This window comes from Mobula hypostoma, chromosome 2, assembly GCF_963921235.1.
Source record: "Mobula hypostoma chromosome 2, sMobHyp1.1, whole genome shotgun sequence".
In the NCBI taxonomy this organism is placed as follows: Eukaryota; Metazoa; Chordata; class Chondrichthyes; order Myliobatiformes; family Myliobatidae; genus Mobula; species Mobula hypostoma.
Window position 1 is genome coordinate 249,098,850 of NC_086098.1, and position 16,054 is coordinate 249,114,903.

Consider the following 16,054-nt stretch of genomic DNA (forward strand, 5'->3'; position numbering starts at 1 on the left):
TGAGGGGTGTGGGTAAGGTGTTACTGGAGGTTGGGGTGTGTGTACATTGAGGTCCAGGGCCTGGGCTTGGTGGGTGATCTGGGCTGAATGATGAGTGGTCTGAACCCCTGTATCCACCTCCCTCCATCCCCCCCCCCCACCGTGCCAACAGATGCGAGGAGGAATGCCCACAGGGCACGTACGGCCTGGACTGCGCTCAGACTTGCGACTGCCTGAACCAGGCCCAGTGCATGCACGTCGATGGGGCCTGTTTGTGTGCACACGGTTTCGAGGGTGCACGCTGCAGCCAACGACACTGTCAGGACCAGCTCTATGGCCACCAGTGTAACATGCAGTGTACATGTGATCCCCTGCACACACAGAGGTGGGTGGGGAGGGGTGGGGAGGGGGTGAGGGAGGAATGGATTGGGGCCACAGGAAGGCTGACACTGGAGGGACTGCAACAGGGAGAGGCCGATTAACCCTGGCGGGTCCTCAGAGACGCTCTCTCCTCTCACCTCTCCGTTTCTCCCTCCCCTTCCCACCATCCCTCTCCATGTCTCCGTCAATCCCTCTTCCTTCCATCTGTCCCTTCCTTTCTTCCTCTTTGTTCCCTACCTCACTCTCCTTCCTTTTTGCGCTCTTTCACTTTCCCTCTCTCTCCTTCTATCTCTGCCTCCCTAACCCTTGCCCTCTGACCCCCTTGTTCCGTATCCCAGTTGCCAGCGTGTTGGCAGTGCCCACGGCCCGGCTCTGGAACTCTCTCCCCGAACCTGCTTGAGAGGATCTGCTGACCGCTGGCTGCGGGACCCAGAGCGCAGGGGGTGGGGAGAAGATCAGGTCACGGGTCCTGGCTTGGGCACAGGGCTTCACGGTTTGGTCCTGACCTCGGGCGCGGTGCGTCAGTGTGCCTGTGTGTGCAGTTCGCTCCCGCGTCCCAAACACGGGCAGGGTCAGTGGGTTAACCACACAGTATCTGTGGGTGAGGGGTAGAATCTCGGGGTTGGTGGGCATGTTAGAATGGGATGGGGATTGGTGTAAATGGTTGTTTGGTAGCTGGCACGGACTAGATGGGCTGAATGGCCTACTTCTCTGTGGTGTACATTGTCTGACTCCCCCAATCCCTCTTGCTCTTTCTCTCCTCCTCGTGGCCACCCCTCAGCTGCCACCCTGTGACAGGAGTCTGCACCTGTGACCCCGGCTGGTCCGGACCCCAGTGTAACGAGAGCTGTGCTCCCACTTTGTACGGGACAGGCTGCCTGAAAGGCTGCCTGTGTCTGAACGGAGGCAAATGCAACCCTGTGTCTGGCCAGTGCGCCTGTACTCCCGGTTACACGGTAAGATCCCACAGGTGTGTGTGATGGGACAGTGTAGAGGGAGCTTCTGTGTCTGACCCCGGGAGTGTATGATGAGACAGTGTAGAGGGAGTTTCACTCTGTGTCTGACCCCGGGAGTGTGTGATGGGACGGTGTGGAGGGAGTTTCACTCTGTGTCTGACCCCAAGATTGATGGGACAGTGTAGAGGGAGTTTCACTCTGTGTCTGACTCTGGGAGTGTGTGATGGGACGGTGTAGAGGGAGTTTCACTCTGTGTCTGACCCCGGGAGTGTGTGATGGGACGGTGTAGAGGGAGCTTCACTCTGTGTCTGACCCTGGGAGTGTGTGATGGGACGGTGTGGAGGGAGTTTCACTCTGTGTCTGACGCTGGGAGTGTGTGATGGGACGGTGTGGAGGAAGTTTCACTCTGTGTCTGACCCCGGGAGTATGTGATGGGACGGTGTGGAGGGAGTTTCACTCTGTGTCTGACTCCGGGAGTGTGTGATGGGACAGTGTAGAGGGAGTTTCACTCTGTGTCTGACCCCGGGAGTGTGTAATCGGATGGTGTGGAGGGAGTTTCATTCTGTCTGACCCCGGGAGTGTGTGATGGGACAGTGTAGAGGGAGTTTCACTCTGTGTCTGACCCTTTTTTTTTTACAAAATTCTTTATTACACATGTCGGTGCTATACAATATTTACAAACCCAGTGACTAACATATTTACTACACTACAAACAGACAATACATCTTAAACCAATATATTGCCATCCTCATCAATGATGGCATTTACACCCCGCGGAGCCCAACGGTCCCGGAACACCTCTACGGTCGCCGTGGACTGTGCGTATTCCTTTTCAATGTTCACCCGGGCACGAACATACCCCCTAAACATAGCCAGGCAGTCCGCCCGGGGAGAACCTCCTGCCACCCTTTTCCAGGAGCCACGGATGGCAATTTTCGCCAGCCCCAGGAGCAAGTTGACAAGGACATCCTCATCCCTCTGTGCCCCCCTCCTTACTGGATGACCATATATGAATAGGGTGGGACTGAAATGCAACCAGAAGGCGAGAAGTAGCCCACGCAAAAACGCGAAAAGGGGCTGCAGCCTCACACACTCCACGTACATGTGGTACACGGTCTCCTCCAGCCCGCAGAAGTGACACGCGGCTGGGAGATCCGTGTACAGACTAAAGAACTTATTGCAGGGCACCGCTTTATGCAGCACCCTCCAGCCGAGATCCCCAAGGTGCATGGGGAGGACTCCCTTGTAAAGGGACTTCCATTGGGGACCCCCCTCACCTCCAGGTGGAAAGACCGACCGCCATGGCGTGTCGGGACGGTGGACAAAGGCTAGGAAGTGGAGGGTGTGGAGCAGCAGCCCATAAAGGTACCTCCTGCCTGCATCCCTGAATGGGATTGTGGGTGTCGATGAAAGACGGCTCAAGTTGTGTGGATTCGTCTCTCGGGTAAGGCTGCGGGGCCTGGGCCCGACGAGCAGCTCAGCTTGAGTCGATCCACACACCTGAGCCGCACCGACATCCGCTGAGGCAGGGCAAGGGTCGGCCAGGACCCCGCCCTCTGCCAGAGGAGGGGATTCCCGGCCTGAGGCAACCATGTTCCAGACTCTCAGTAGGTCCTGATAGAAGCCGGGCAGCCTCTGCCAAGCAGCACGGCTGACGCCTGCCGGTGGTAGCTGCATATCTTCGTGAAGGCAGCAGCCCCTCCGGAGGAAGAAAGTCGCCAACACGTGCCACCTGGGAGGGCGCTCGGCGTACAGGAATCTCTGCAGAGTCCTGAGGCGGAGAGCCGCCAGTCGTGTGCGTACACACACCAGCGACTGTCCGCCCTCTCCTACTGGGAGACTCAGAACCGCTGCAGAAACCCAGTGTTTCCTGTTTCCCCAGAAGAAGTCCACCAGCTTCCTCTGCATTCTCGCAACAAAAGGGGCAGGGGGGGCCAAGGTGACCATCCGGTACCACAACATGGAGGCCACCAGCTGGTTTATGACCACCACCCTGCCTCGATAGGAAAGCACCCTGAGAAGGCCTGACCAGCGCCCTAGCCGGGCCATGACCTTTGTCTCCAGGTCCTGCCAGTTCGCCAGCCAGGTCTCCCCAGAAGGACTCAGGTAGACTCCCAGATAGAGAAGACGTCTGGTGCTCCACTCAAAAGCTCTCATCTCCTCCGGCAGGGAGTCCACCTGCCACTGGCCTACTAAGAGTCCGGAACATTTCGCCCAGTTGATCCTGGCGGAGGATGCCGCCGAGAAAACATCTTGGCACTCGCGCATCCTCCGCAGGTCACAGGGGTCTGTCATCATGAGGAGTACGTCATCGGCGTAGGCCGAGAGGACGACCCTCATGTCCGGTTCGCGCAGAACCAGACCTGTCAGCCTTCGCCGAAGAAGGCCGAGGAATGGCTCGACACAGATCGCATACAGTTGACCGGACATGGGGCACCCTTGACGCACTCCTCTTCGGAAGTGGATAGGTCCTGTCAGTGATCCGTTGATCTTAACTAGGCACTCTGCGGCAGAGTACAGGAGCCGAACTCGGGCCACAAAGTGTGGTCCGAGCCCAAAAGCCTGCAGGGTGCCCAGCAGGAAACTGTGGTCCACCCGGTCAAACGCCTTCTCCTGGTCAAGAGAAAGAAACGCTGCCGGGGTCCCAGTCTCCTGGAGCAGGTGGATCAGGTCCCGTACTAGGTGGACATTGTCCTGGATGGAGCGGCCCGGGACCGTGTAAGATTGGTCAGGATGGACCACCTGTCCAATTACCGAACCCAGACGGTTGGCCATTGCCCGGGCGAAGATCTTGTAGTCCGCGCACAAGAGGGAGACCGGCCGCCAGTTCTTTAGCAGGCGGAGGTCTCCCTTCTTGGGCAGTAGGACCACAACAGCTCTTCGCCATGAGAGGGGCATTTCTCCGGTGGCTAGGCTCTCCCCTAGGACAAGGCTGTAATCATCCCCCAGGACATCCCAAAAAGCCTGATAAAACTCAACACTCAGTCCATCCAAACCAGGGGACTTGCCCCTCCGGAGTTGCCGAAGGGCAGTGGACAGCTCTTCCCGAGTCAGGGGGGCATCCAGACGCACTGCATCCTCTGGACTGACCTTAGGCAAATCCTTCCAGACCTCATTGCACGCCTCCGCATTTGACGGATCAGGCGAGAATAAGGACCGATAGAATGAACGGACCTCGTTGTTAATTCCATCAGGGTCCGTGATGGAGGAGCCATCGGCAGCCAGCAATTCCACTAGCTGCTTTTGAACTCCCCGCCACCTCTCCAACGAGTAGAAGAAGGGTGAGCCACGGTCCAAATCCTGCAGCATTTGGATCCGTGACCTCACGTACGCACCTCGGGACTGCTGAAGCTGCAAGTCCCTTAGTGCGTCCTTCTTCTCCTGGTATTCCTGCCACAGCTGCTGGTCTCCAGTGGTCGGACCGAGGCGGGGCTCCAGGTCAAGCAACGCTCTCTCAAGCCGCTCAATCTCAGAGCCCCGCCCTTTGGTCGACCCCCTAGTGTACTCCCGACATAAAAACCGGATGTGGGCTTTGCCCACATCCCACCATAGCCGTAGGGAGCAGAACTCTCTCCGCCTCTCCTTCCAGGAGACCCAGAACGCTCGGAACGAATCCCGGAAACGGCTGTCCTCCAGCAGCCGGTTGTTAAAATGCCAATACCCGGATCCCACCCGAGGGTGTAGTGGAATAAATTCCATCCACAGAAGGTGATGATCCGAGCACGACACTGGCCGCATGGAGGACGCCGACACGCGGGAGGCGTAGGCCCGAGAGATGTAAATGCGGTCTATCCTGGAACCTCCTTCTCTAGACCTTCTCGAGAAGGCGCTAGAGTTGGGGTGAAAATTCCGCCAGCTGTCCACCAAGTCAAAGGAGCCGACTAGCTCCTTTAACTTTTTTGCTGATGCTGGGTCGCGTTGGAGGCCCGAACGGTCCTCCGCCTCGAGGGTACAATTGAAATCTCCCCCGAGGATGACGCAGTCCCCAGGATCGATGGAGCTCAGCAGGGTGGACAGCTGACATAATAGGCGCGTCTGCATCACACCGCGCCTGGGAGCGTACACATTGATAAAATGCAATGGTACGCCATCCAGGCGACAGTGTAGAGGGAGTTTCACTCTGTGTCTGACCCCGGGAGTGTGTAATTGGATGGTGTGGAGGGAGTTTCATTCTGTCTGACTCCGGGAGTGTGTGATGGGACAGTGTAGAGGGAGCTGCACTCTGTGTCTGACCCCGGGAGTGTGTGATGAGACAGTGTAGAGGGAGTTTCACTCTGTGTCTGACCCTGGGAGTGTGTGATGGGACAGTGTAGAGGGAGCTTCACTCTGTGTCTGACCCCGGGAGTGTGTGATGGGACGGTGTGGAGGGTGTTTCACTCTGTGTCTGACCCCAAGATTGATGGGACAGTGTAGAGGGAGTTTCACTCTGTGTCTGACTCTGGGAGTGTGTGATGGGACGGTGTAGAGGGAGTTTCACTCTGTGTCTGACCCCGGGAGTGTGTGATGGGACGGTGTAGAGGGAGCTTCACTCTGTGTCTGACCCTGGGAGTGTGTGATGGGACGGTGTGGAGGGAGTTTCACTCTGTGTCTGACGCTGGGAGTGTGTGATGGGACGGTGTGGAGGGAGTTTCACTCTGTGTCTGACCCCGGGAGTGTGTGATGGGACAGTGTGGAGGGAGTTTCACTCTGTGTCTGACCCCGGGAGTGTGTGATGGGATGGTGTGGAGGGAGCTTCACTCTGTGTCTGACCCCGGGAGTGTGTGATGGGACAGTGTAGAGGGAGTTTCACTCTGTGTCTGACCCCGGGAGTGTGTGATGGGACTGTGGAGGGAGTTTCACTCTGTGTCTGACCGCGGGAGTGTGTGATGGGACGGTGTAGAGGGAGTTTCACTCTGTGTCTGACCCCGGGAGTGTGTGATGGGACGCTGTGGAGGGAGTTTCACTCTGTGTCTGACCCCGGGAGTGTGTGATGGGACAGTGTAGAGGGAGTTTCACTCTGTGTCTGACCCCGGGAGTGTGTGATTGGATGCTGTGGAGAAAGCTGCACTCTGTTTAACCCCTGAGTGTCTGATGGGACAGAGAGTATTTCACTCAGTATCTTACCCCAGGAATGTATGATGGGATGCGCAGGAGATTTTAGGTTGTTTATGAACCTCCCTCTGCTGAATCCTCCTGTTGGTCCTGTGTCCACTCCCTGATCTAAGCTGTGCCTCTCTCCCCAGGGTAGCCACTGTTCTGAGGTGTGCCCACTGTGGACCTACGGACAGAATTGCTCCTTCATATGCCAATGTCAGAATGCTGCCTTCTGTTCGCCTGTGGATGGGAGTTGCCACTGTCTATCAGGTGATGAGTGCTCTGGGGTGGGCTGAGCGGGGAGGAGGGGTCCTCTCTTTGGTATGGATCGTATCTGCTAAATCTGTGGAGGCAGTGGGTGAAGGAGAACAGAACAGTGCGGTTCGGGGTGCTCACGAAACACCCATGTGATGGGCAGGAGTCTCGTTTCAGGATACACCCACATCTGGGTCTTGCTGCTTGGGGCAGGGAGCAGCCAAAAAGCTCGTCGTTCCTCTACTTGGTCAGGAAGCTAAAGGAATGTGACATGTCCCGATTGATTCTCACCACGTTTTATCCTGGAGGTCATGTCTTTGGGTATATTTAAAGCACAGGTTGATAGGTTCTTGATTAGTAAGTTTGGCAATGGTTATGGTGCAAGGACAGATAAATGGGGTTGAGAAGGATAATAAATCAGCCTGATGGAATGGCTAGATGAGATTTGATGGTCTGAATGGCCTAATTCTGCTCCTATATCTTATGGCTTTGTAGAAAGCATCCTATCCAGATGTATCACAGCTTGGTATGTTACTGCTGTGCATCTGCCCACAAGAAATAGCAGGAAGTTATGGTTGTACAGTAACTCAGCTCATTACGGAAACCAGCCTCCTCTCCATGGACTCTGTCTATACTTCACTGCTCAGCCAGCGGAATCAAAAGCCGCATCCACCCCAGGCATTCTCTTCTCTCCACCCACTCCCCCTGGGAGTACAGACTTTCAGGCTACTACAGTATGTACCACCAGCTTCTGTCTGGCTCTTACCAGACTCTGGAATAATGAAATTTCAGTTTCACAATCTACCTCGTTATGATCTTGCACCTTGCTGTCTGCCTGTGCTGTACTTCCTCAGCCCGTTACACTTTATTCTGCATTCTGCATTGCTTTACCTCGTTCTACCTCAGTGCACTGTGTAACAGTGTTGTCTCTATTTCCTGAGGAGACTGAGATCCTTTAACATCTGCCAGACGATACTGAGGATGTTCTACGAGTCTGTGGTGGCCAGTGCGATTATGTTTGCTGTTGTGTGCTGGGGCAGCAGGCTGAGGGTAGCAGACACCAACAGAATCAACAAACTCATTTGTAAGGCCAGTGATGTTGTGGGGATGGAACTGGACTCTCTGACGGTGGTGTCTGAAAAGAGGATGCTGTCTAAGTTGCATGCCATCTTGGACAATGTCTCCCATCCACTACATAATGTACTGGGTGGGCACAGGAGTACATTCAGCCAGAGACTCATTCCACTGAGATGCAACACAGAGCGTCATAGGAAGTCATTCCTGCCTGTGGCCATCAAACTTTACAACTCCTGCCTTGGAGGGTCAGACACCCTGAGCCAATAGGCTGGTCCTGGACTTACTTCCTGGCATAATTTACATATTACTATTTAACTATTTATGGTTTTATTACTATTTAATTATTTATGGTGCAACTGTAATGAAAACCAATTTCCCCTGGGATCAATAAAGTATGACTATGACTATGACTATAATGATCTGATCTGAACGAACAGTGTGCAAGACTAGCTTTTCACTGTATCTCGGTACCTGTGACAATGATGAACCAATTCCAATTTCTCAGATGCTGGCAATGTTGCCTCTTCCGAGTCAGGATCAAGTTTGTTACTTGTTCTTTTATGGAAGCAGCGTAGTGCAAGTTGTGAAAATTACAACACAAAGTGAATGAACAGCAAAGTAGTGTTGATGTAGTGGATCATTCTGAAATCAGATGGGAAGGCGAAGAAGCTTTCTCGCCTGAAACGTCCCTTCAGTTAGTCCTGACGAAGGGTCTCGGCCTGAAACGTCGACTGTACCTCTTCCTAGAGATGCTGCCTGGCCTGCTGCGTTCACCAGCAACTTTGATGTGTGAAGCTTTATATAAAATGTTTTACCAAGCTCCCCCAGACTTACCCCCGGGCTCAGGAAGATGTTCTGTCAGTGGGCCATAAAGACCAATGGAGCTGGGAAACAGGCCCTTTGGCCCATCTGGTCCATGCTGGCCACAGTCAGCGTGTTCCATCCATCAGTACCATGACTTCCTGCCCTGGCCGTGTGCCGGCAACACAGGCAACTCTTGCCGAGTCTTGTGCTGGGGATTTTCGTGGGGGGTGGGGGGAGAACATGTTGCAGAGGGGCGGGGTTCTGGGGTCAGGCAGAGATATGTTCAGGACCGCTCTGTGATAGTGCTGTGCCTCCCCCATCCTACAGGATGGACGGGGTGGGACTGCACTGTGCCCTGTGATCGCAGCCGCCGGGGTCTCAGCTGTAACAACACCTGTCTCTGTGCCAATGGGGCCACCTGCCACCCCGTGGATAGGACCTGCACCTGCGGCCCAGGGTGGCAGGGGCCCAGGTGTGAGAAACCGTGCCTGGTGAGTAGGGGAGAGGGGAGAGCCCTCGGGTGCGCAGGGAGGGCAGTTGGGAAAGTGGGCCCGTGGTGGTGAGGGAGTGAGAGGAGGGAGCTGGGGGTGGGGGGAGAGAGTTGGGGGTGGGGAGGGAGTGAGGGGAGAGAGCTGGGGGTGGGGACGGAGTGTGGGGAGAGAGCTGGGGTGGGGACGGAGTGAGGGGAGAGAGCTGGGGGTGGGGGGCGGATGGAGAGGGGAAAGAGCCTGGATGTGGGGAGTGGAGAGGCCAGGGGTTGGGAGGGGTGGGAGTGCGGAGAGAGGCTGGGGCTGGGGGAGGGGAGAGAAGCCAGGAGGTGGGGAAGGACTGATATGGTGGGGGGAGGTAGGGTGTGGGGAGAGATGAAGGGTGGACGGGGTGGGGAAGGAGAAAGCCCCAGGTGTGGACAGAGGGTTGAACTTTGATAAGTGTGGGATCTCTTATCTCATTGGTTGCCTGTTCAACCCTGGGTCAGAGGCCATGGATGGGACAGCTAGCCCATGAACCATCAGGGTGGGGCGGGGGCAGCCGGAGCAGGGGTCCGACGGCGGAGGGGTTTTGACCGTGATCCCGATTTCTTCCAGCCCCACCAGTTCGGTCCCGGCTGCACCGAGCAATGCAGCTGCAACAGCCCGAAAAGTTGCAACGCACGAACCGGCTCCTGCCAGTGCCCTGCTGGTCGAACAGGTACGGCAAGGTCACTGACCCCGAGGGTGGGGAGCACTGCATGCAGACCCGCACCGAGGCGATGATCTACATGTGCAGTGCGCAGTGCAATACTAAACTACGATCTCGGGATACTAAACTACAATCACCGAGGGGATACTAAACTACGATCTCAAGGGGATACTAAACTACGATCACTGAGGGGATGATCTCCATGTTCAGTGGGCAGTGCAATACTAAACTACGACCTCGCGTTGCAGTTTCAAACAGTCTACAGAGTCTATTTCTCACTGCACTGCATCAGTTTGCAGAGTCTGGTCAGTGCCACACCACATGGAGCCTATTTAAGTAATCCACTAAAGCAAGCAATTTACAGATCTATTCAAAAAATGAGAAGTCTGCAGAGCCTACTTGAACCAGGGTCCCCATAAACAACAGCACTGTCTCGGGATTACTGCCTGTGCCAAGTGACAGTGAGCATAGGAATAGAATGAGGTGGAGGATAAATGCGTGGCTGAGGGATTGGAGCAGGGGCTGGGATTCAGATTTCTGGATCATTGGGACCTTTTTTGGGGCAGGTGTGACCTGTACAAAAAAGACAGGTTGCACTTGAATCCCAGGGGGACCAATATCCTGGCGGGGAGGTTTGCTAAGGCTACTGGGGAGAGTTTAAACTAGAATTGTTGGGGGGTGGGAACCGAACTGAAGAGACTGGGGAAGAGGAGGTTGGCTCACAAATAGAGAAAGCTTGTAGACAGTGCGAGAGGGAGGATAGAGAAGGGACGCGCTCAGACTGATGGTTTGAGATGCGTCTATTTTAACGCAAGGAGTGTTGTGAACAAAGCGGATGAGCTTAGAGTGTGGATCAGTACTTGGAGCTATGATGTGGTGGCCATTACAGAGACTTGGATGGCTCAGGAACAGGAATGGTTACTTCAAGTGCCGGGTTTTAGATGTTTCAGAAAGGACAGGGAGGGAGGCAAAAGAGGTGGGGGCGTGGCACTGTTGATCAGAGATAGTGTCACAGCTGCAGAAAAGGTGAATATCATGGAGGGAATCTCTGTGGGTGGAGGTTAGGAACAGGAAGGGGTCAATAACTCTACTGGGTGTTTTTTATAGACCACCCAATAGTAACAGGGATATTGAGGAGCAGATAGGGAGACAGATCCTGGAAAGGTGTAATAATAACAGAGTTGTCGTGATGGGAGATTTTAATTTCCCAAATATCAATTGGCATCTCCCTAAAGCAAGGGGTTTAGATGGGGTGGAGTTTGTTAGGTGTGTTCAGGAAGGTTTCTTGACACAATATGTAGATAAACCTACAAGAGGAGAAGGCTGTACTTGATTTGGTATTGGGAAATGAACCTGGTCAGGTGTCAGATCTCTCATTGGGAGAGCATTTTGGAGATAGTGATCATAATTCTATCTCCTTTACAAAAGCATTGGAGAGAGATAGAAACAGGTAAGATAGAAAAGCGTTTAATTGGAGTAAGGGGAATTATGAGGCAATCAGGCAGGAAATTGGAAGCTTAAATTGGGAATAAATGTTCTCAGGGAAATGTACGGAAGAAATGTGGCAAATGTTTAGAGGATATTTGTGTGGAGTTCTGCATAGGTATGTTCCAATGAGACAGGGACTTACGGTAGGGTACAGGAACAGGGTGTACAAAGGCTGTAATGAATCTAGTCACAAAGAAAAGAAAAGCTTATGCAAGGTTCAGAGAACTAGGTAATGATAGAGATCTAGAAGGTTATAAAGGCTAACAGGAAGGAGCTTAAGAAGGAAATTAGGAGAGCCAGAAGGGGACATGAGAAGGCCTTGGCAGGCAGGATTAAGGAAATCCCCAAGGCATTCTACAAGTATGTGAAGAGCAAGAGAATAAGACGTGAAAGAATAGGACCTATCAAGTGTGACAGTGGAAAAGTGTGTATGGAACCGGAGGAAATAGCAGAGGTACTTAATGAATACTTTACTTAAGTATTCACTATGGAAAAGGATCTTGGTGATTGTAGTGATGATTTTCAGCAGACTGAAAATTTTGAGCATGTAGATATTAATAAAGAGGATGTGCTGGAGCTTTTGGAAAGCATCAAGTTAGATAAGTCACCGGGAGTGGATGAGATGTACCCCAGGCTACTGTGGGAGGCGAGGGAGGAGATTGCTGAGCCTCTGGCAATGATCTTCGCATCATCATTGGGGATGGGTGAGGTTCTGGAGGATTGGAGGGTGGTGGATGTTGTTCCCTTATAGATAGTGGATAGTCATACTTTATTGATCCCGGGGGAAATTGGTTTTTGTTATAGTTGCACGATAAATAATAAATAGTAATAGAACCATAAATAGTTAAATAGTAATATGTAAATTATGCCAGGAAATTATGAAATAAGTCCAGGACCAGCCTATTGGCTCAGGGTGTCTGACCCTCCAAGGGAGGAGTTGTAAAGTTTGATGGCCACAGGCAGGAATGACTTCCTATGACGCTCTGTGCTGCATCTCAGAGGAATGAGTCTCTGGCTGAATGTACTCCTGTGTCCACCCAGTACATTATGCAGTGGATGGGAGACATTGACCAAGATGGCATACAACTTAGACAGCATCCTCTTTTCAGACACTACCGTCAGAGAGTCCAGTTCCATCCCCACAACATCACTGGCCTTATGAATGAGTTTGTTGATTCTGTTGGTGTCTGCTACCATCAGCCTGCTGCTATTCAAGAAAGGGAGTAGGGATAGCCCAGGAAATTATAGACCAGTGAGTCTTACTTCAGTGGTTAGTAAGTTGATGGAGAAGATCCTGAGAGGCAGGTTTTATGAACATTTGGAGAGGCATAATATGATTAAGAATAGTCAACATGGCTTTTTCATGGGCAGGTTGTGCCTTTCGAGCCTGATTGAATTTTTTGAGGATGTGACTAAACATATTGATGAAGGTAGAGCAGTAGATGTAGTGTATATGGATTTCAGCAAGGCATTTGATAAGGTACCCCATGCGAGGCTTATTGAGAAAGTAAGGAGTAATGGAATCCAAGGGGACATTGCTGTGTGGATCCAGAACTGACTTGCCCACAGAAGGCAAAGAGTGGTTGTAGACGGGTCATATTCTGCATGGATGTTGGTGACCAGTGGTGAGCCTCAGGGATCTGTTCTGGGACCCTTACCCTTCGTGATTTTTATAAATGACCTGGATGAGGAAGTGGTGGGTTGGGTGAGTAAGTTTGCTGATGACACAAAGGTTGAGGGGTGTTGTGGATAGTGTGGAGGGCTGTCAGAGGTTACAGTGGGACATTGATAGGATGCAAAACTGGGCTGTGAAGTGGCAGATGGAGTTCAACCCAGATAAGTGTGAAGTGGTTCATTTTGGTAGGTCAAATATGATGGCAGAATTTTGTATTAATGGTAAGACTCTTGGCAGTGTGGAGGATCAGAGGGATCTTGGAGTCCGAGTCCAAAGGACGCTCAAAGCTGTTCCGTAGGTTGACTCTGTGGTTAAGAAGGCATACGGTGCATTGGCCTTCATCAATCATGGAATTGAATTTAGGAGCCGAGAGGTAATGTTGCAGCTATATAGGACCCTGGTCAGACCCCACTTGGAGTACTGTGCTCACTGCACAAGGATGTTGCCTGGATTGGGGAGCATGCCTTTTGAGAAAAGATTGAATGAACTCAGCCTTTTCTCCTTGGAGCGACGGAGGATGAGAGGTGACCTAATAGAGGTGTATAAGATGATGAGAAGCATTGATCATGTGGATAGTCAGAGGCTTTTTCCCGGAGCTGAAATGGCTCCCACAGGAGGGCATAGATTTAAAGTGCTTGGGAGTAGGTACAGAGGAGATGTCAGGGGTAAGTTTTTTACTCAGAGAGTGGTGAGTGCGTGGAATGGGCTGCCGGCAACGGTGGAGGCGGATACGATAGGGTCTTTTAAGAGACTTTTAGATAGGTACAAGGAGCTTAGAAAAATAGAGGGCTGTGGGTAAGCCGAGTAATTTCTAAGGTAGGGACATGTTTGGCACAACTTTATGGGCTGAAGGGCCTGTATTGTGCTGTAGGTTTTCTATGTTTCTATGTCTCCTGATCATTTCCCCAGCACCAGGCAGTGAGCGGTGGAGAGCAAAGATAGGGGGCAATCCTTCTGGGACAGAGGGGAATAAAGGAGCAGTTTCCAGAGGCGGGGAGACTGTGGTGAATGTAAAGCAGAGACTGTTGTGTGTTTACGGTATGCGCAGGGCCTTGGTGTGAGGAGGTCTGTGAGCTGGGGCGCTGGGGACCAGACTGTGCCTTCGAGTGCCGCTGCCTGAATGGAGGTCGTTGCCACTGGGAGAACGGAAACTGCCTGTGCGCGCCGGGCTACAGTGGTCCGAACTGCCAGCACCGTGAGTAAACACTGCAAACCCTTACCCCGTGCCCAGCTTCAGGCTTGGGGAAGAGTCTGGGCCTCTTGCTCCAGCTAGCAGCTCGGTCCCAACCACCTCCAGGCCCAGGCCTCCATCACCACCATTGCGTCGTACTGCTCCCCTGTTTCCACCACATTCCTCACCCCTCGCCCCCCCATCACTCCTCTGAGCCCTCCCTCTTCCTGCCACTTGACTTCCACGAACACCCTAACCTCCTCTCTCCTCTGACCCCGCAAATGCTCCCTTACCCCAGCCCCTGCTGCATCTTCACCTTTCCTTCTGACCTTACCCTCTCTGAGGCAAAATGTTCTGTCCACAGCAAGGAACTTTCCTTTGTCCCCTTCCACACATACCTCAGTGAGTTCTGCACCCACCATGACGCCAAGCTCATCTCCAGCTTCGAGTCTACTTCCTTGACAAGGATTCCACCCCCTGCACTGATAACCTTAAAAACCATAGGATTAAAGGAGCAGAATTAGGCCATTTGGCCCATCTGCTCGGCTCCACCATTTTATCATGGCTGATCCAATTTTCCTGTCAGCCCCAATCACCTGCCTTCTCCCTGTATCCCTTCATGCCCTGACTAATCAAGAATCTATCAACCTCTGCCTTAAATATACATAAATATTTGGCCTCCACAGCCGCCTGTGGCAAAGAATTCCACAGATTCACCAGTCTCTGGCTAAAGAAATTCCTCCTCATCTCCATTCTAAAAAGACGCCCCTCTATGCTAAGGCTGTGTCCTCTGGTCTTAGACTCTCCCAGCAGAGGAAACATCCTCTCCACTTCCACTCTGTCAAGGCCTTTCACCATTCGATAGGCTTCAATGATGTCACCCCTCATTTTTCTGAATTCTAGTAAATACAGTCCTAGAACCACCAGACGCTCTTCATATGACAAGCCATTCAATCCTGGAATAATTTTTGTGAACCTCCTTCGAACCCTCTCCAGTTTCAGCACATCCTTTCTAAGATAAGAGGCCCAAAACTGCTCACAGTACTCTAAGTGAGGCCCCACCAGTGATTTATAAAATCTCAAAATACATCCTTTTACATTCTGGTCCTCTCGAAATGAATGCTAACATTGCATTTGGCTTCCTCACACAGATTCAACCTGCAAATTAACCTTTAGGGACTCCTGCACAAGGACTCCCAAGTCCCCTTGCACCACAGTTGTTTGCACTTTCTCTCCATTTTGAACATTGTCAACCCTTTCATTTCTTCTACCAAAGTGCATGACCATACACTTCCTAACACTGTATTCCATCTGCCATTTCTTTGCCCATTCTCCTAATCTAAGTCCTTCTGTAGCCTCTCCACCTCCTCAAAGCTATCTGCCCCCCACCACTCTTCATATCATCTGCAAACTTTGGAACAATGCAATCAATTTCATCATCCAAATCATTAACGTACAATGTAAAAAGAGTTGGTCCCGACACAGGCCCCTGTGGAACGCCACTAGTCACTGGCATCCAACCAGAAAAGCCTCCCTTTATTCCCACTCTTTGCCTCCTGCCAATCAGCCACTGCTTTCCCCACACTAGAATCCTCCTGTAATACCATGGCCTCATAGCTTGGTAAGCAGCCTCATGTGTGACACCTTGTCAAAGGGCTTCTGAAAATTCAAGTACACAAAATCAACCAATTCTCCTTTGTCTATCCTGTTTGTTATTTCTTCAAAGTATTCCAACAGATTTGTTAGGCAAGATTTTCCCTTCAGGAAACCATGCTGACTACAGCCTATTTTAACATGTGTCAACAAGTACCCTGAGACCTCATCCTTAATAATTGAACATCTTCCCAACCACTGAGATCAGACTAACTGGCCTATAGTTTCCTTTCTTCTGCCTCTCTCCCTTCTTAAAGAGTGGAGTGACATTTGCAATTTCCAGTCTTCCGGAACTATTACAGAATCTAGTGATTCTTGAAAGATCTTTACTAATGCCTCCACGATCTCTTCAGACACCTCTTT

General features: G+C 52.1%; 1 protein-coding gene across 6 annotated transcripts in view; it reads left to right on the forward strand.

Moving 5' to 3' along the window:
* The window catches only part of LOC134343088 (platelet endothelial aggregation receptor 1-like), a 69,628-nt gene that overhangs the window by 40,014 nt on the left and 13,560 nt on the right, over nucleotides 1-16,054 (forward strand). For 5 of the 6 annotated variants that reach the window (XM_063041976.1, XM_063041975.1, XM_063041973.1 and 2 more), the window contains exons 9-14: nucleotides 152-364; nucleotides 1,142-1,316; nucleotides 6,539-6,659; nucleotides 8,853-9,016; nucleotides 9,611-9,713; nucleotides 13,916-14,062. In XM_063041976.1, coding sequence (XP_062898046.1) covers nucleotides 152-364; nucleotides 1,142-1,316; nucleotides 6,539-6,659; nucleotides 8,853-9,016; nucleotides 9,611-9,713; nucleotides 13,916-14,062 — 923 coding nt within the window. The remainder of the gene's footprint in view (nucleotides 1-151; nucleotides 365-1,141; nucleotides 1,317-6,538; nucleotides 6,660-8,852; nucleotides 9,017-9,610; nucleotides 9,714-13,915; nucleotides 14,063-16,054) is intronic. The other variant, XM_063041977.1, reaches the window with a different exon arrangement.